Source organism: Paramormyrops kingsleyae, chromosome 1 (genome assembly GCF_048594095.1).
Source record: "Paramormyrops kingsleyae isolate MSU_618 chromosome 1, PKINGS_0.4, whole genome shotgun sequence".
Lineage (NCBI taxonomy): Eukaryota > Metazoa > Chordata > Actinopteri > Osteoglossiformes > Mormyridae > Paramormyrops > Paramormyrops kingsleyae.
This window is the reverse complement of record NC_132797.1, coordinates 74,373,690-74,392,628: the sequence shown is the minus strand read 5'-3', so window position 1 is coordinate 74,392,628 and position 18,939 is coordinate 74,373,690. Positions and strand designations below refer to the sequence as shown.

General features: G+C 48.9%; 1 protein-coding gene across 6 annotated transcripts in view; it reads left to right on the top strand.

The window, feature by feature from the left end:
• sytl5 (synaptotagmin-like 5) overlaps window positions 1-18,939 on the top strand; it is a 33,503-nt gene that overhangs the window by 11,805 nt on the left and 2,759 nt on the right. For 2 of the 6 annotated variants that reach the window (XM_023800972.2, XM_023800976.2), the window contains 16 exons: window positions 9,518-9,918; window positions 9,998-10,210; window positions 10,404-10,519; window positions 11,948-12,065; window positions 12,318-12,464; window positions 12,562-12,688; window positions 12,912-13,041; window positions 13,346-13,449; window positions 13,901-13,990; window positions 15,467-15,532; window positions 16,015-16,193; window positions 16,437-16,539; window positions 17,087-17,248; window positions 17,455-17,563; window positions 17,879-18,014; window positions 18,457-18,665. In XM_023800972.2, coding sequence (XP_023656740.2) covers window positions 9,800-9,918; window positions 9,998-10,210; window positions 10,404-10,519; window positions 11,948-12,065; window positions 12,318-12,464; window positions 12,562-12,688; window positions 12,912-13,041; window positions 13,346-13,449; window positions 13,901-13,990; window positions 15,467-15,532; window positions 16,015-16,193; window positions 16,437-16,539; window positions 17,087-17,248; window positions 17,455-17,563; window positions 17,879-18,014; window positions 18,457-18,665 — 2,128 coding nt within the window. In that variant the 5' untranslated portion in view covers window positions 9,518-9,799. Of the gene's footprint in view, window positions 1-3,804; window positions 5,904-6,653; window positions 6,893-8,177; window positions 9,919-9,997; window positions 10,211-10,403; window positions 10,520-11,947; window positions 12,066-12,317; window positions 12,465-12,561; window positions 12,689-12,911; window positions 13,042-13,345; window positions 13,450-13,900; window positions 13,991-15,466; window positions 15,533-16,014; window positions 16,194-16,436; window positions 16,540-17,086; window positions 17,249-17,454; window positions 17,564-17,878; window positions 18,015-18,456; window positions 18,666-18,939 lie in introns of those variants that run through there. The other 4 variants (XM_023800974.2, XM_023800977.2, XM_023800975.2 and 1 more) reach the window with 4 other exon arrangements.

Sequence of the window (18,939 nt, the reverse complement as noted above, 5' to 3'; positions counted from 1 at the left end):
TAGGAAGCTGGCCATTAGAGTGCGTGCCTGATAGGAAGCTGGCCATTGGAGTGCGTGCCTGGTAGGAAGCTGGCCATTGGAGTGTGTGCCTGGTAGGAAGCTGGCCATTGGAGTGCGTGCCTGGTAGGAAGCAGGCCATTGGATTGCGTGCCTGATAAGAAGCTGGCCATTGGAGTGCGTGCCTGGTAGGAAGCTGGCCACTGGAGTGTCTGCCTGGTAGGAAGCTGGCCAATGGAGTGCGTGCCTGATAGGAAGCTGGCCATTGGAGTGCGTGCCTGATAGGAAGCTGGCCATTGGAGTGCGTGCCTGATAGGAAGCTGGCCATTGGAGTGCGTGCCTGATAGGAAGCTGGCCATTGGAGTGCGTGCCTGATAGGAAGCTGGCCATTGGAGTGCGTGCCTGGTAGGAAGCTGGCCATTGGAGTGTGTGCCTGGTAGGAAGCTGGCCATTGGAGTGCGTGCCTGGTAGGAAGCTGGCCATTGGAATGCGTGCCTGGTAGGAAGCTGGCCATTGGAGTGTGTGCCTGGTAGGAAGCTGGCCATTGGAGTGCGTGCCTGGTAGGAAGCTGGCCATTGGAATGCGTGCCTGGTAGGAAGCTGGCCATTGGAGTGCGTGCCTGATAGGAAGCTGGCCATTGGAGTGTCTGCCTGGTAGGAAGCTGGCCATTGGAGTGCGTGCCTGGTAGGAAGCTGGCCATTGGAGTGTCTGCCTGGTAGGAAGCTGGCCATTGGAGTGCGTGCCTGGTAGGAAGCTGGCCATTGGAGTGCGTGCCTGTTAGGAAGCTGGCCATTGGAGTGCGTGCCTGGTAGGAAGCTGGCCATTGGAGTGCGTGCCTGTTAGGAAGCTGGCCATTGGAGTGCGTGCCTGGTAGGAAGCTGGCCATTGGAGTGTCTGCCTGGTAGGAAGCTGGCCATTGGAGTGCGTGCCTGGTAGGAAGCTGGCCATTGGAGTGCGTGCCTGGTAGGAAGCAGGCCATTGGATTGCGTGCCTGATAAGAAGCTGGCCATTGGAGTGCGTGCCTGGTAGGAAGCTGGCCACTGGAGTGTCTGCCTGGTAGGAAGCTGGCCAATGGAGTGCGTGCCTGATAGGAAGCTGGCCATTGGAGTGCGTGCCTGATAGGAAGCTGGCCATTGGAGTGCGTGCCTGATAGGAAGCTGGCCATTGGAGTGCGTGCCTGATAGGAAGCTGGCCATTGGAGTGCGTGCCTGATAGGAAGCTGGCCATTGGAGTGCGTGCCTGGTAGGAAGCTGGCCATTGGAGTGTGTGCCTGGTAGGAAGCTGGCCATTGGAGTGCGTGCCTGGTAGGAAGCTGGCCATTGGAATGCGTGCCTGGTAGGAAGCTGGCCATTGGAGTGTGTGCCTGGTAGGAAGCTGGCCATTGGAGTGCGTGCCTGGTAGGAAGCTGGCCATTGGAATGCGTGCCTGGTAGGAAGCTGGCCATTGGAGTGCGTGCCTGATAGGAAGCTGGCCATTGGAGTGTCTGCCTGGTAGGAAGCTGGCCATTGGAGTGCGTGCCTGGTAGGAAGCTGGCCATTGGAGTGTCTGCCTGGTAGGAAGCTGGCCATTGGAGTGCGTGCCTGGTAGGAAGCTGGCCATTGGAGTGCGTGCCTGTTAGGAAGCTGGCCATTGGAGTGCGTGCCTGATAGGAAGCTGGCCATTGGAGGGCGTGCCTGGTAGGAAGCTGGCCATTGGAGTGTGTGCCTGGTAGGAAGCTGGCCATTGGAGTGCGTGCCTGGTAGGAAGCTGGCCATTGGAATGCGTGCCTGGTAGGAAGCTGGCCATTGGAGTGTGTGCCTGGTAGGAAGCTGGCCATTGGAGTGCGTGCCTGGTAGGAAGCTGGCCATTGGAATGCGTGCCTGGTAGGAAGCTGGCCATTGGAGTGCGTGCCTGATAGGAAGCTGGCCATTGGAGTGTCTGCCTGGTAGGAAGCTGGCCATTGGAGTGCGTGCCTGGTAGGAAGCTGGCCATTGGAATGCGTGCCTGGTAGGAAGCTGGCCATTGGAGTGTGTGCCTGGTAGGAAGCTGGCCATTGGAGTGCGTGCCTGGTAGGAAGCTGGCCATTGGAATGCGTGCCTGGTAGGAAGCTGGCCATTGGAGTGCGTGCCTGATAGGAAGCTGGCCATTGGAGTGTCTGCCTGGTAGGAAGCTGGCCATTGGAGTGCGTGCCTGGTAGGAAGCTGGCCATTGGAGTGTCTGCCTGGTAGGAAGCTGGCCATTGGAGTGCGTGCCTGGTAGGAAGCTGGCCATTGGAGTGCGTGCCTGTTAGGAAGCTGGCCATTGGAGGGCGTGCCTGATAGGAAGCTGGCCATTGGAGGGCGTGCCTGATAGGAAGCTGGCCATTGGAGGGCGTGCCTGATAGGAAGCTGGCCATTGGAGGGCGTGCCTGGTAGGAAGCTGGCCATTGGAGGGCGTGCCTGGTAGGAAGCTGGCCATTGGAGGGCGTGCCTGGTAGGAAGCTGGCCATTGGAGGGCGTGCCTGATAGGAAGCTGGCCATTGGAGGGCGTGCCTGGTAGGAAGCTGGCCATTGGAGGGCGTGCCTGTGGTTTGTCAGGGCTCTTACTGTTTGTAACAGACACACAGTTCATCTGTTTGCACTACCCATCGTTGGACACCCTTCGTGCTTTTTTTCTTACCTCTTGTTTGATTTATGACGGCTTCTTTTTTTCTAAAAGGAAACATTATTAATGTTTTTTTCTGTGTATAATTGAGCTATAAAAAGGAAAACGTGAACGATAAAAAATGAAGTGAGAGTCTAACTGCAGAAATGCACGTTTTGATGAGGGCGGGGGCAGCTTTGCATCCCACTAGACTGTTCCAGGCTTGCAAAGGCTATATTAGCAACACAAAGATGGTCATCCCATAACCCCCCCCCCACTGCCTCCCCCCGTTGAACAGAGGGCTAATACCTTGGGGAAGGGGGCGGTTGAGACTTCTTGCACAAATAAGCTGGTATCCTGCATAGCTTTGATCCAGTTTGCTAATGTCAATCCAGCGGTTTTTGTTCATGTCTTATTGAACCACCATTCTCCCTTCAGGCTAATTTACAGGCGCTAACTTGCGCTTTAAATATTAGCGGTGTCAACAAAGGTCGTGGCTGTGGTGCAGGGCCCCAGCATCTCTGTACTGCTTCCCAGGCTGAATGTGGAGCAGCTGTTAAATATTCATGGCCTCCCTTTAGCAAGCATGCTGTGGATGAAGCTGGCCTTCCCATGTAGAGAATGTAATTAAAGGATTATGGACGGCGGTGGAAGGCACCCAAACACACGCTTAGCACAGTACAGCGCAGTCCTTTCATTCCCAGCGTCCTCTCTCATTAATGTCAGACCTTTATAAAAGGCAAAAAATTAGCCGCAGAGAAACAGTGAACACAGATATGATCTTAACAGAGCTGACAATAAAAGGCCGACATGAATTATTTATTATTGTTTTTAGCTGTATTTTTCTTCTGAAGGAATTCTTTATTGTTTCATTTTTTTCATTTTTTAAACTGTATTTTTCATCTGAAGAATGAAGGCTAAAAGTGGTAAATATGTCTGCTTAGGGGAATTCCACCCAAAGTGTTTTGTACATGTCGAGCGGAGAACTATCCCTTCCCCACTGGCGAAAGGTCACAGGATGACATCACGAGGAGACTTTTGTCTGTGGAGTATTGCTGACTGTTTTATGTCTGGCAAAATGTTTTTAACACCGTATTTTAAAAACAGTTCTAAAAGAATGTTACAGCTCCTTGATGGGTGGGTTGTGGTCTCTACACAGTGGCTTGGACCTTCTTTGGATCCATGTGGACCCTTCACCTAGGCAGGAAATACCTGGAAAACCAGACTGAAATGACAGACATTCATAGTGAGTCTACTCTGAAGTAAACAGAACTTCCTGACAAATGTTCTGGATATGAGTTGCCCTGTCGGGGAGAACACTATGATGTCATCCAGATAGAGTATGACAATCCTTAAAGAAACTGTTAACGAGGGCCTGGAACATGGTGCATTTATCAGCTCAAATGGCAGTATCATGTACTCATAGTGCCCAACAGTTATTTGGTAAACTGTCTTCGATTCATCACCCTTTGCAGTCCAGGCCAAACAGCTTACACTATGCAGACCGGGCTCAGTGAAGGGCTTTGCAGTGTAAACTTGCCCACTTGTGGCCTGGGTCACCCAGCTTCTACACAGCAGTAGTGTTGAGCCATGGTAATAATACATAAATTTTTTTTTGCATGTATGCAGATCATAGAGGATCTTCTGCTGTGCTCCATCTCAGTTCATTTCTTTTTCTCTGTTGTTGCATCAGGCTGAGTGCAGAATCTTTAAGTTGATATCCATAACTCATTCAAGAATATGAAGCACACTGTGAAATTTTCCTGCGGTTTTGGGAATTTCTAAAGAGACATGTATCAAAAGAGATGAAGCCTGAAGATTCTCTGGCGTTTAAGCTTTGCTTTCTTTATAGGTTGGTGGTTCCCCCTAGTCCTCATATCTGTACGGTCAATAATTTACATGAAGCAATTTTTCTGAATATAAGAACAAAGTCCAGAGAAATTTTAGCAAAGCCCTTTACCTAATGCTAATGCTTCTTTAGCAACTAATATGTCACACTGTCACATTATCACACTTCCTCTTCCTTCTTACACCCATAGCCCACTATACTGTTGCGTACTGGTTCTTGAAATTTCCTCCTGGAAAATAAGCCTCCTTTCCCCAAGGTATGTTAATTTGCTGGCCATTTCCCACCATGTCTAACTGACAGGTGAGCAGTCTGGCATCTATTGGGGCTGAAGATTCATGTTACTTTACTTTGCGTATCACAAATGCGACCCCCCTCCCAAGAGTCAAGTGGATCTAAACCACAGCATACATTAGCTCTTGCCAAATTGAAGCGGAACATACAATGACGTAAATGAGAATTCTTTTTGGACTTAATGGTGCACCAAACATTGATACATTTAATACTGTTTGTGTGTATTTGCATGAAAGTCTATCAGAGCAGTGTTGCTAGGGACAGACTGTCCAGTACACAGGTGATGGTGCAGTACGGTCAGGGTCCTGAACCATCCATTAAAATTTTATATAGCACCAAACTGGCTGCAGGTGCTGTGGTGCCATTGTGTTTACAGGCAGTTCTACTTCCTAACCGACGACCCGATGATTAATCATCCTGTCCTGTGCTTTCCCTTTAATAACATTCAGTTTTATCTGAAATGTAAACACAGTCTACTATGCGGATATATTTATAGACATTAAAAACAGAGTTAATGATTCCAGTCAGCACCGTCATTTTCTATCAGTCACCAGAGTTCTGCACTGCGGATATTTTGCTAGTTGACTTTTCTGTTGGACGATTAACAGTAGGCGAAACCTTCCATTTCCCCATATGAAATCTTCATGAGTGAAACAGATGAGATCTTATATCCCCTTTGGGTCAAAGCACAGTGCAAGATTTGCAAAATAAACATGTTTTTTTTCCCCTTTTCTTCCTCTTACGTATTCAGCTCAAACAGAGAGTGTTTGCTCTGGTCAGACCCGGCCCCCGGGGAAACGCTGGTCTATGTGCTCAGGGAGGGTTGCCTGTACTGAGCTGCCCTCAAAGCAAACTAACCCCACATGACAAAGGCTGGAGCTGTTTGCTTATTTGTTCACATTTACCCTCACGTACATGGCCAAAGTGAAATTTCACACGCATGACTGAAGGATTCTAAAATCCTGTTTGCGCCTCCTTGTACATATTCTTCTACTTTTCTTATTTTGGCCAAATTGCTATTTAAATAATCGCATCCTTTTCACTTGACAGGGGAGAATTAACATGTATGCCACATGATGTTAAAGTGGTACATGCAGGCACAGAAGCGCAAACAATGTGGATTCCCCACCTCCAGCAGAATCCTACTTTCCTGTCTTCACAGTTGGTAAGGTTTTGACTGTTGAATAATTCATTAATTGGAGAGACCACAGGATTTGAGGATTCTGCTGGCTGAAACCTGCTTCATCCTCAGAGGCACTAGTGGGTGTGTGAGTTTAAAAGCCAAAAAAAGCATTAATTACGAATAAAAGGATATTTCCAAGCTTAAACCGGTCAAGGGTCTGACCAAATTTGAAACATAAGATACAGATGTCTAAATATGCCTAAATTACTTTTCACTGTCTCAGCAGATCTGCTATCAATTCAAATCCTTTTCTGATACCACATTTTCTGATGATAGCTGAGTGTAATTGGGCAAGTGTTTCCACGGTAACACAGGCAAAGTCTGTAATCTGCATTTAACCAAATGCTGTGGTCAGGGGCACTTTATATGGTCCTTGGATATGGAAGGTTATGGTTGGGGGGCCTGTGTTTCTTCAGGGTGGTTTCTTCAGATTAGATTCCTTAACTGAGTTTCTAATTTTGAAAATCGGGCCACAAACTGTTCAGCAGATTTTACCTAGAGTCAGACAATCGATGGTGTAAGCCCTCTCCTATCCATCACATCTCTCTCGTCTGTAACTTAAAAAACATTTTATAGCTAATAATCACCAGTTTCCCAGCTTCTCCATTTGAGCTTTTGTGCTGTCAGAGTAATCCGATTGTTTTTTTTTTCTTGTTATGTTTAATTCCGTGTCTCTCTGGCTTGCCCAGGCTGTGAAGTAATTCCTGTGTGTGTCACGTGACCTGTCACCAGGGGCAACATGCCTGAGCACTCCTGAGCACACTCAGAGTGTTCACTCCCCTGTCAAGGCCCATACGGACCGGGGCTGGGCTCCAGGAGGGACTTTGCGGTGCCCGTCTGTCACCAGCACACGGCCGCCGTCGCATGCGGGCGGAGGGGACTGTTCACGGTTTTCCCGGGTTAGAGGTGTCTGGGACGGACCAGCGCCTCTGTCGCTGAAGCCCAGATCTCTGCACACGTTTAGCTATCAGGTATGAAATATTCTGCCCATCTTCCTCCGTCTCTTGTTCCCTGCTTTTCACAGGGTGTTATTTTGCTCCAGAAATCCTTTGGTTACACAGTCGATCGATTCCTATCTTTAATTAGAACCTGTCCAGTGTGTTTTTCAGTTTTTTTGAAGGTTTATAACCTATTGATTTCATTCTGAAATGTTACATATAATATCTTGTTCTCAGAAAAATTGAGGAATGAATGCCTTTTTACGTAAAAATATAATTATAGAATTATAGATTACATTTGTTTTCTTCAGATTTTTTAATATATTTTTTATTACCATGATTAAGAGTGATAATCGAAATGAAAAAGGCAAATACCGAACAACACATGATTGCAAAGTGCAAAAATAAGATGTACATCCTGGTAATTGTAGTTCTTCTGGGCAGCTGAAGTTCCTGTGCAGTTTATTTACACAGCAGTGACTCACAGGCTGTAACGCTCTGGCTGACGCAGCACGACAGGGTTGCCCTTGACACACGCGGCTTCCCCGCCCTTACCGCCCTGCCGCGACACGAGCCTCCGCCTGGCCCTCCACGCGGTGCCACATTACGGCGACAGACCCCAAGCCGGGTTCGTGGGCGGGCGCTCGCTGACCGTACATTCCGGGTTCGCGGGTGGAGTTCAGATCGACCTCGTGATACATGAGAGTCTACAGGACGGGCTGCTGAAGGCTTTGCCTGTTCTTATACCAAATGACTTTGCAGCCAGTGGCCAAAAAAAGCCACAACATACAGACTTAAATGGAAAATTCTGCAATTCTGGGCCTGAGGAACTAAATAAATGTACCGATCTGTTCGGCGTTCAGTGGGGTAATTAGAACAGGCTGCCTTAGGGGACACCGGCCTGTCCGAAGTGTCCCACTGACGTCAGCAACGATGGTCTATTCTTCAGGAAGTGACAGCGTTTCAGCTGTAAGGAATGCACTGCGGAAATTTACAGTGCAGAAAAACGCACTTTTAATGTATCAAGTTCCCATGCTGTTTATCCGACAGTGTCACAGGAGCCAGAGGCCACAGGGCTGGGGACAAGATGGCAGGCCATCACGCATACCAGTACAGACGTATCATCACTGTGCTACTAATCTCAAGATGTACAGCAAAAATCAAAAATTAATATACCGACTTCCCTTCCTCAGCTAAACTGTTTTTAATGAGCTGTCATCTGCATAAAGAGTTTCTCCAGTGAAGTAAAACAGCAGGACGATACAACTTGAAAAGCAAAACAATTAACACTGATTAAGAATGCATTTCCTTCTTTAAGCCCAGCTTTGGAAGCGCATCGATGCCGTTTCGGCGTTAAGCCAGGGCCTGAACTCGGAAGTAGAAAAGGTAACGACTGCCGAGTTTCAAACCTGTGAACCTGATTTTTTTAAATTGCGCTTGCTGGTTGTTTCTCCTGACACCAGTCCCTAGGGGGCGCACTGAGCTTGGGTGACGCCGGGGGTTTAGGTGTACCCCTCCCTCATCTCCTCACTTCCTGCCTGTAGTGCTTTTACTCAAACTCAGCCCTTAATTACTTCATCTAAGCCATCATTTGGACAGTAAGCGAATGCACCTGGTGTTCCAGGTGTCAAACAGGAGCTAATTAAAGCATATAGCAGTCTGCTGGGATAACTGGGGCAGGCTTCCAGCCAATGAGGGGGATGTTTGTTTTGTGACTGGTGGCGTGAATCTGCTGTTTGATTGGTACGTTTTTTATCATATGAGGAAAGACTAATCATAGTCTGTAAAACCTCTCACCTGAAAGCACCGAGGTCATGAAAAAGCCAAAATTCAATTTTTATGTTTTTTAATGTTAGTATATAGCTGTGCAAAAGTCTTCATCAAGGTGGATAATTTGTGTGTGGTGTGTTGCATTCAATTTTCGATTTTTTTTAATGTATGAAAAGAAATGTGTCACTCTGTTCTTGATTGACTACCGGAGAAATCTAAAATGCCCAGAGCAATACGTGACGTTTACAGTCGGTCACCCGTTCAGGTTAATCAATTCCAGTAGTCGTGGTCCGGTGTCTGACTGCAAATTTGTCAATGCCAGGTGGATTCTGGGACAGTGCCCTGCTTGCGGGGACAGTGGCCCAGCCGCCATTCGATGTCACTGCATGTGACAGCTTTGCCACGTGATAATGAGCCCTGGCTATTTTCCCGTCACGCCGCGTATGTCCGAGGGGGGCAGGGAGGGCACGTGCGTCGCACGGAACACTCGGGAACATTCTAATGCTACTCATTAACGAGCTTGTTAACATTCACCCTCCAACCTTCCCCATGAAAACGGGGGAGGCAGAGTGACATTTAAAATGCTGAATTCAAAATGCCGTCCTCAGGAAGAGTCATTACTGCGATGGATGGATGGACTGCTGCTGCAGGGCTCTCAGTGGCTTAAGGATTATCAACCCAAGAGAGGGGGAAAAAAAATCATGGCTCAAAACATTATTTTTCAAGATTAATTAAGAATTAATCAACGGCTAATCATGACATATGGATTAATTAGACGCAATCTATTTTTTATCTCCTGCTAACCTATTAGTAGATGTTAATTTCTTTTGGCCAGGAGCAGAATGGAAGGTGACTTTGATGTCTGGGCTATTCCTCACGTTCGGACAGGAGTACTGGTGTCATGCTGGGATACGTGTGGGAGATTGGGCGAGTGGACGAGGCTGCCAGCTCCCTGCCAGCCCGGTGGTCACTGTAATAGCGGCGTACGTCACCATGGAGTCCCTGAGTGAGCGTCGCGTCCGTGGAAACACCTGAAGTGATCCGGCAGAGGACCAGCGGCTTGAGATTGCAGGCGACAACGTCTCCCTGTCTTCACCCGGCCAGAACGCGCCGTCTCCCACGGCAACAGGGAGGCACACCAGTCACAGACTCGAGTCATCGATCACAGATATGGCTAAAACTGCAGAGCAACTCAACCTGTCCTTCCTCATGGAGCATGAGAGGGAGGTCATTCTGAAGGTCCTCCAGAAGGATGAGAAACTCCGGAAACTCGAGGAGAAACGGATAAGGTGAGGTCTTGGTCTGCCTCTCCGGTCAGGGGTCACGGCCCTCCGCCCAGAAGTGCTAACCTAGCCCTGCCCATCCCAGGAAACTGAAGAACGAGCTGTTAGAGATGAAGCGCAAGGGCCGCCGGCGCCACCAGGAGGAAGGCGAGCGGCAGTGCATGCGCTGCCAGCGGTCGCTGGGCCTGGTGTTCGAGCGCGGCGAGCTGTGTGAGGACTGCCTGCAACGCGTGTGCAGCTCCTGCCGTATGCCACTGGCTAAAGGCAGGTGGCGCTGTACCGTTTGTACCAAGATCCTGTAAGTACCACCCCACCCACCCCCTTGGGGGCCTGTAAAGTTGACGGGCACCAATAATAAGGTTTCGAGGTGTAGGTTACACCATCACATCCTGGTTCCCGAAGAACTTGCAGACCACTGAGCCACCTCTGTTCACGCTTGCGAGTCGCAGCTCGGGCCTGACCGCTGGCCCCGTCTTCCCTCTGGTCGGCAGGGAGCTGAAGGTGGCGACGGGCGAGTGGTTCCTGGAGGAGCGAGCCAAGCGCTTCTCGCAGGGCAACGTCCTGAGCAGCGACGTGGTCAAGCAGACCATCCTCAGCAGTCCTCCAGGTGAGCCATAAACCTTCCCACAATCCTCCCTGTCAAGGAAATAGTTGTCACTCTCCACCTGATGAACAGAACAAAGGTTCAAAGTTACTTTATTGTCATCAGCAGCTACATACATGTACAAAGAGTGATGAAACAACGTTTCTCCATGGCAACTTATAGTAACATATAGTACACTTAGCATCACAGTAACAGGGCGTGCAAGGTGCAAACAGGCAGTAGAAAAATAGTGCAAAGATAATAAGCAGTGGAGAGATGTAAACTTCGTATGATTTGTGCAGTTGCACAAGGCAGTTGGCAGGATTTACCCCAACAGGTCCTGAAATCTGTAAGCTCCTCCCGCAAAAAGGAAGATGGCTAATCTCTGTTTACTCCATGAGTAACATCCATCTATCTACATGGTGAGGGTCACGAGATGCTTGAGTCTATGGGAAAATGACAGGCAATAAACCAGTAGCAAACTTAATAAAGGGACCTTCTCAGTCTCTGTGTTGGAAAACAAGGACAGCAAATGAAATGTGTTCACTCTTCTCAGCTCTCTGGGCACGTTCTCATTCATTGTTGTCTGTTTCTTTTACAAGCCGAGTTCCCTTGGCCTTCGACGAGGCTGCACCTCGTTTTCACACCAGAAACATTCTGTTCTCATTAAAAAGAGGCATATTGCACACAAGACATGCATTAGCCGGCTTGGCGGCATGGCTGTTAGAACATCCAGCCTAGGCTGTTAAATATAACCAGCCTCCTCCGAGGAGGAGGATGAGGTCCTGATGAGGGGGTGGAGGTCGGGGTGAGGGGGGGTTTATCCATGCTGGGATTCCCCTTCCCTGTGGTGCATGAGACAGAAACATGCGGCAGACATCCCAGAAATCCAACCGGCTAGCAGTCGGTGGCCAGGCAGCACTTTCCGATGAAATCAGAAAAGGGGGAGGTAGCAGAAAGCGTAAAATTAGCAAGATGCTAATTTAAGCAAAAAGCTAAGGACGTGCCAGGTATTCGCTGCAGGTTTTTTTGGAAGCTCCACCTTCCCCTCTGTGTGTCTTTGAGCCTGTGGGTTGTGTATAGGATGTATGACTTTATTACCTGTTTGGGGGGGGCGGGGGGGTTAGAGTGAGGGGGCAGGAATGCTGCTCTGTAGTCTTTCCCTGTGAGGTTGCTTGCGAGGTTCGCGCTTTCACTGACAGGCACCGGCAAAGGGACAGGATGTGTAGAATGACTGCAGCTGACTTAGACAGCCAGTCAGAGAGTTCTGGAAGCCTAATTACGAGTTTGCAGAGACTGAAGCAGCCCACACAGGAAGTTAATAGCTGCTGCTTTGTGCCGTCATTCCCGCCGAGCTGGGTTCTTCCTCGGGGGTCTCTATGAACAAATTGGATATCGACTGGTTTTTTTTTTTTTTTGCACTTTGTCTGAGACCGTTTTCCCGTTTTATAGTAGACCAAAAGGTGGACCACGCAAAATCGCAGCCTGACGTGAGGCTGGAAGACAGACCGGACACGCCGAAATCAGGCAGACAAGGCCTGCGGAGCGCCCTGAGAAACGCAAGGCAGGGGTGAGGCCACAAAGGGGCGCTGGGTCGTGGGACCACACTTTGCTTCTCAAGGAGGCATCGTTGACTGGCAAATACATGGATTTTTATAAATTCATCTTTAGTTATGAGTAACTCTATGACTAGAGAAACCCCCTGGCAGTAGAGACACAGCCACTAGGTGGCGTTGTGGTTAAGGCCCTTAGATGTGTCAGTAGTAATTGCTTTTGAATAAGGGTCCAGTGGATGTAGTAAAATCTAATGGTAACTGTGCAGGATGAACCTAGATAAGAGGAATGGCCGAGCAGCACTGAAGGCAGAGGTGGGGTCTGATCGGGTTGAGGACTCCAGGAGCATGGGCTCGAACCCGGACCTGAACGCCCCCAGCGTACACAGTGCCCGCTCCACACCCCGCTCGCAACAGTGAGGCCCGAAAGAAACAGCCTGTTACACCCTTATCCTGTGAGAGACTTGGGCATTTTTTTACCCATGTCAACATGATTTTATCACCACCCACCAGCAGGGGGAGCATCATGGCTGTGGAGTCCACCGGGATGCCAGCAATACCCAACAACCTGCGGCTCCAGGCCATCGGCAGGTCTCCCAGCCCCAGCAACCGCAGCACTGCCTCTGGGACCAGCAGACGGGTAAAGCCCATGCCTGAAACCCCGAACACTGCATGTAATGTGTAAGTGCAGTGGAGAGCATTACCAGGTCACATGACCCACTGCACATGAATAAGGACCTCTGTTTAGTCTAGTCATCAACAGTCATTCATCAAACCACCATATTTAGATCAGCCCAGGCCATGAGCCAAGTGCTTGTGGGCGACGGAGTTTTCTGCTTCATTGCTGGGTGCTTCTCCCTCAGCCGGACGGCGCCGAGAGCGTGGCCAGCTTCCACGCCAGTGAGAGCGTCCCAGACAAAATGGCTGCCAGGCACCCCAGGGCCGAGTCCACAGCCCCCAGCATCTCCGTGTCCAGAGCCTCACTCTCCTCAGGTACTCTGCCACATCCACGGCACGCAGGCTCAGCGCAGTGGATGGCATTGTGGTACAGTGTCAGTCTCTGATTGGTTGAACACCATGGTTAAAGATATTGCTTCCCATTGGATTAAGAGAATTACCTGCAAAATGCATAACTTCAATTAATAATTTAAATTTTCTTCACATTTGCATGTGCTGATGTCGATTTGAGAGTAAACCCCCCGTCTCCTCTCCCCCTCTCTCTCTGTGCTTCTCTCTCTCACTCTCTCTCTCTCTCTCTCTCTCTCTCATGTCCATCCCCGACTCTGGCATGGTCCAGATCGCAGCCGATCTGAGGTGGACCTCACTGGCCCTTCTGCCGAGCTGGGTGGAGACTCGCTGAGCCTGCGGAGCCGCTCCGTTCCCGGGGAGCTGAACGACCCTGTGAGTGACCTACCCACAATTCCATGCTTACCATGCTCTGTGTGGACGGGTTATTGCCCACGCCTAGTAAACCTCACACAGCTGAATGTATAGCAGCAGCGGGATCATCAATGTCTTACCGTGATAAATGTCGGCTTCTGCTCTATGATCTATATGCACAAAATATTTTGCATTAGAAACTTGGCCTGCTCATTTGTTTGATAAGGATCCAGTCTAAAGAGCATTTTTCTGCCATTTTTGGAGACACTTGAGATGTTTTCATCGCTTTAAAATGTTTTAATGTCTTTGATGAGACTGGCTTATCTAAGAAATAAAGTGTTCCATTACAATGTTTTATGGAATACCCAGTTTGGTTGTATGTGTGTGTGAATTTCAGCACCACTCCAGATTAGACCATGCTGGACTCTGCTATTGCATAACCCCCCGTGTAACCGAATGGTATATTCCTCAGGACTACGATGAGAGGGAAGAAGATATCGACACCCTGATGTCTGAGTACAACCTGGGGACCCACAGGCACATGAACAGTGCCCTGTCTACAGTAAGAACCCATATCAAAATAAAAGTCCCCATATATGTCTCACTGCAGTGTTGACAACTTAATACAAAATGCCAGTGTTTTGTTCCTGACACATTGTTATCTGTCACATGAGAGCAGACGACCGTAGCGTAAGTTTTATGTGCCCCGCTGAGCTGTATTCCGGCAGCCGAAACTTCTCCAGCCTTATGACAAAGAACAAGTCTTTGATGCCGCAGCGAGCATCTGTCAGGGGGATATTAACAATATCGCAGCTGACGTGATTAATTGGCCGGTTGGGCCGCCCCCATTTCCCTGAGAATTGAGAGGATGGAGATTAACTTGCACTCTCTCTGTCATTTGCCATTTTCCCCTGTGGGTCCCCTGTGGGTTGCTGGTAGACTAATCCAATCATGTGTCTCTGAGATTTATGGTGAGGGATGAAACACGACTAAACTCAATGTACACCCACATCATTAAGTGACTTATTCCCTGGATTTCTTGTTGTCTTTTGGGAAACTGCCGAGCTTAAATGCACCGAAACATCACGTAGATCAGGAGTGGACAATCATATCGGCAAAGGGCCGGTGTATATGCAGCAGGGGTGGGCAATCACATCGGCAAAGGGTCGGTGTATATGCAGCAGGGGTGGGCAATCACATCGGCAAAGGGCCGGTGTATATGCAGCAGGGGTGGGCAATCACATCGGCAAAGGGTCGGTGTATATGCAGCAGGGGTGGGCAATCACATCGGCAAAGGGCCGGTGTATATGCAGCAGGGGTGGGCAATCACATCGGCATAGGGTCGGTGTATATGCAGCAGGGGTGGGCAATCACATCGGCAAAGGGCCGGTGTATATGCAGCAGGGGTGGGCAATCACATCGGCAAAGGGCCGGTGTATATGCAGCAGGGGTGGGCAATCACATCGGCAAAGGGCCGGTGTATATGCAGGTTTTTAGGATAACATTTAGGTCAGGTGTGAGGACGCTTCAGCCAATCAGTTCTCTAATTAGGTCTCTCATTAGGGAGCTGCAGCCAAAACCTGCACACACAATAGCCCTTTATGGATAAGACTAAAAAGATTTACTGATTTAGGCCCGCATTTTAATCATCATCAGTTGAATCTTTAGAGTTAGTGTAATATTTCCTGCTTGACAGATTCTTGCTCATCTAGGCTGGTTGAGGTTGACGTGAATGTCAGCCCCACTGCTCCTGAAGACATGGGACCTTTTCATGCTCTCGTACTCTCATATTCATATCAGTTACTTTGTCATAATTGGGTCAAACCAGGCAGCGACTGACACCTACAATAATACAACTCAAAGTGGATATTTATGGCCTCTTGTCTCACAAAGCTACTCCCTCCTGCCTTTTCCTCGGGGACTTTTATCGCCGTGGTTACTACTCTTGACTGTTTCTTTTGCATCTCTTCTACAACCTTTGTTTCCAACCGTTACTTCCCTCTTCCTCTTCCTCCTCTCCCTACAATCTGGGTCTTAGTCCACTCCACCAGCCTCAGAGAGGAAATGGTCCCATCTGAATGTTCCAGACTCAGACGCTGAGACCGTGAGTGTTCTGTGCTCTCTCTGCTTCCTCTGTCATCCCTATATCTCCCTTTCTTTTGTTCTTCCTGTCAGCTTTTCCTGGTTCAGTCATCTTCTCTTTATGTATAATAATTAGATGCTTCGGTGATACAGATTTACCAATTAGTAATGCAGGCTTTTGTAACAGAAGCTTCCCCCTCTCCTCTTCGCTGTCCCGTTGAATCATGTGTCAGCACTAATAAGTGTCCTCTTGAAAATTTCATGTTTATTAATTTATATAACTGGCCGTGTCTAATTTACATAACCATCTAGTTCGCCTCCTAAATGGAGATTATTAGCACGTAGTCTGTAACAGGTTTCAAATCTGTCTCAATGAACACGTGAATCTTCCTAACCTGCCCGGACAATGCTGCTCACAAGATGCACCCTTCCCTCGCTTCCGGAACAGTCCACTTCCAGCCTTATCTGCTCTGAGCTTCGCTCTCCTTCTGCCTGGGCCCACAGAGCAGCCTCAACAGCATGATGAGCGTTTACAGCGACACCGGAGACTATGACCACACCGTCATCAGCGGCGAGATACTGCTCAACATCTCCTACAGCTACAAGACGGGAGCGCTGAACGTGCTGGTGAAGGAATGTCACAACCTGGCCGTCGGTGACGAGAGGAAGCAGCGCACTGATCCGTGAGAGAGGGGGCGTGGTTTACCCGTGAGAGAGGGGGCGTGGTTTACCCGTGAGAGAGGGGGCGTGGTTTAGCATCTCACATTAACCACTGTACAGAAAAGTCAATGTCTATAACCAGTACACCACCCTTCACCCGTATGCTATAACATGTTTAAATATGCATGCAATCAGCTCTCTGAGAGCTATTAAGAATGATGGACTTGGAACAGTGATGATGGTGTCTCTCTTTTTGCCCCCACAAGCTATGTCAAGACGTACCTGCTACCGGACAAGTCCCGCCAGAGCAAGAGGAAAACCAGCATCCGGACCAACACCACTGATCCGGTGTTCAACGAGACCCTGAAGGTTAGCGAATACGTGACGAGGCTCCCCAGCTCTTGTCAAGATCTCCCGTCGCATCACAGGAGAGGCAGTTAGAGTCGCCTTTTGCAGGGGTAATCCAAGATATAAAAACAGGTACCTATGAATATGTCACCTGGCGCTATCGTCCCCTAGAGCAGCCCGGTAGAGAGTCTCCCCGAGTGAAGAGCAGAACTCCTGAATATAAATTCACAGCCACGCACTTCTGACACATTTTCACAAGGAATGGTGTCTGGCGGGGTTCCTTCAAGTGGGACTTAAACTTTGTGGTTTCTGGTCTCCACTTCCCCACACTGGGAGGGTGACTATGTGCAGAAAGAGAAGCGACGACAAAAGCCAGCTGAGGCATAGATGAGCCATTTTGTGGGTGTGTGACAGATGGGGACCCTCAATAGTCATGCAGAGTATGGTAGTGTAGGTTATGTAGGAGGGTAACTTTCAAGCTCCACCCACAGTGTGCAATCATCCACTCCCAGCTGGAGCTTGCTGTCAGGTGTTGTTTGAGTGACCAATTGCTTGTATCACCCCCCAGTACGTAATCAGCCATTCACAGCTGGAGATGCGGACACTTCAGCTCTCTGTGTGGCACAATGATCGCTTCGGGCACAACCGCTTCCTGGGCGAGGTGGAGGTGCCTTTCGACTCCTGGGACTTTGAGAAGCAGATGGAGGAGTGGTTTCCCCTACAGCCTAAGGTGAGCCTGCTCATGTCTCTCACAGATCGATTAGTCACAGAGGGAGGAAAACCCATTGGGTACCGGCATCTAAAGTGACTCAACAAATCCAGTGCCGCCCCCTTATCCAAATCCTACAACCAGACCTTTTCTGCTATAATCTCCTCTTCCATGCCACATGTTTGTGTGTATATCAATGGCTGTTTCGTGTGTGTGGTGTCTTCCAGGCGGACACTGGACCAGACACCTCATTTCAATATAAGGGAGAGCTCACTGTAGTTCTTAAGTACATTCCTGCAGAGAAGAACCTCATGCTGCCTCTAGACCAGGTGCAAGGTAAGTGTACCTCCTACTCATGTGATATTATGGTTTCCTGCTGACATTCCATGCCCTTTAGTGACCTTCCTGTCTCTATTTCTGTTTTGCACTCTGCACCAGTTCCATTTAACAAATCTATAGTCCTTTACCTGTATCCCTTTCATACCTGATCAGCCCGGGAGATACTGAATAGTTAAAACTATTAGGACGTCCTTTGCATATAATCAGCTCGCAGGACCAGTTTGTGGCAGATAAGACTGGAAAATGAACAGTTCCTTTGAGCACCTTTGTGTGCCGTTGCCCCACTGAGTCCTGGCATTTTCTCCCTGACAGTTAAGAAAGGGTTTTTGAAAGGAAAGAAGTCCAACATCAAGCTGCCCCAAGGTGGGATGGTGGAACTTCTTGTCAAGGAGGCTAAGAATCTGACAGCTGTCAAATCCGGAGGGACATCAGATGCTTTCGTCAAAGGGTAGGTGGAAGAAGTCAAAGGGTGTTTCTCGATGTGCATACTTGACCGTACCTGTTTTATGTCGTCTTCCATTGCCAAAGACCTGTTTCAATACCCAAGAACAGAAGTACAGAGGACGGTAAAAATCCCTGGATGTTGTTCTTGCCCCACCCCAGATATCAAGGACACATCGGTTGCATCTTCTTGAAACGTGACCTATCCCATGATTCATTGTACCCTAAGTTTGTTGTTTGGAGGCAAGTTAGCAAGACTTGTCTTGCCAAGACCACAAGTACAATCTTTGCATTCTCAGTATTGAGAAGCGCCCAGATTTTATGATCTTCCCATTAGGTTTCAGCTGATATTTTTACAGGCATCTTCAGGGATAAAGGAGATATTCTACCAGGCCTGTGTTTAGCAAAAGAGTATGGAATGCTAACCATCCGTCTCTTGCGGATTGCAGTTACCTCCTCCCAGACGATAACAAGTCGACGAAGCACAAGACAGCCGTGGTGAAGAAGAACCTAAACCCAAAGTGGAACCACACCTTCACGTACTGTGGTCTGCAGCCTAGCGACCTCAACAATGTCTGCCTAGAGCTCACAGTCTGGGACAAGGAGTCCCTCTCCAGCAACGTGTTCCTGGGGGGCGTGAGGCTTTGTGCTGGTACCGGTGAGTTGGATGTTGGAGCATCTGCACTGGGGGGTGTCATGTGACTCAGCTGGCTGCCCCATTAGCGCCTCCTTCAGGCTTGCTGAGTGCCTACAGATGTACTTCAGTGAGACATGCATCTCTGCATGGTGACCTCTACTGTACCCTAAAAACAGGCAGTCAGGTAAAATAAGCAATTATCTCGAGGTACATCAGTCACATCGAGGGGTGGGAGGCACGGTTGGAGAATGATTACATTACATAATTAATAGTTACCAAAAAGTGCCAGACTCTG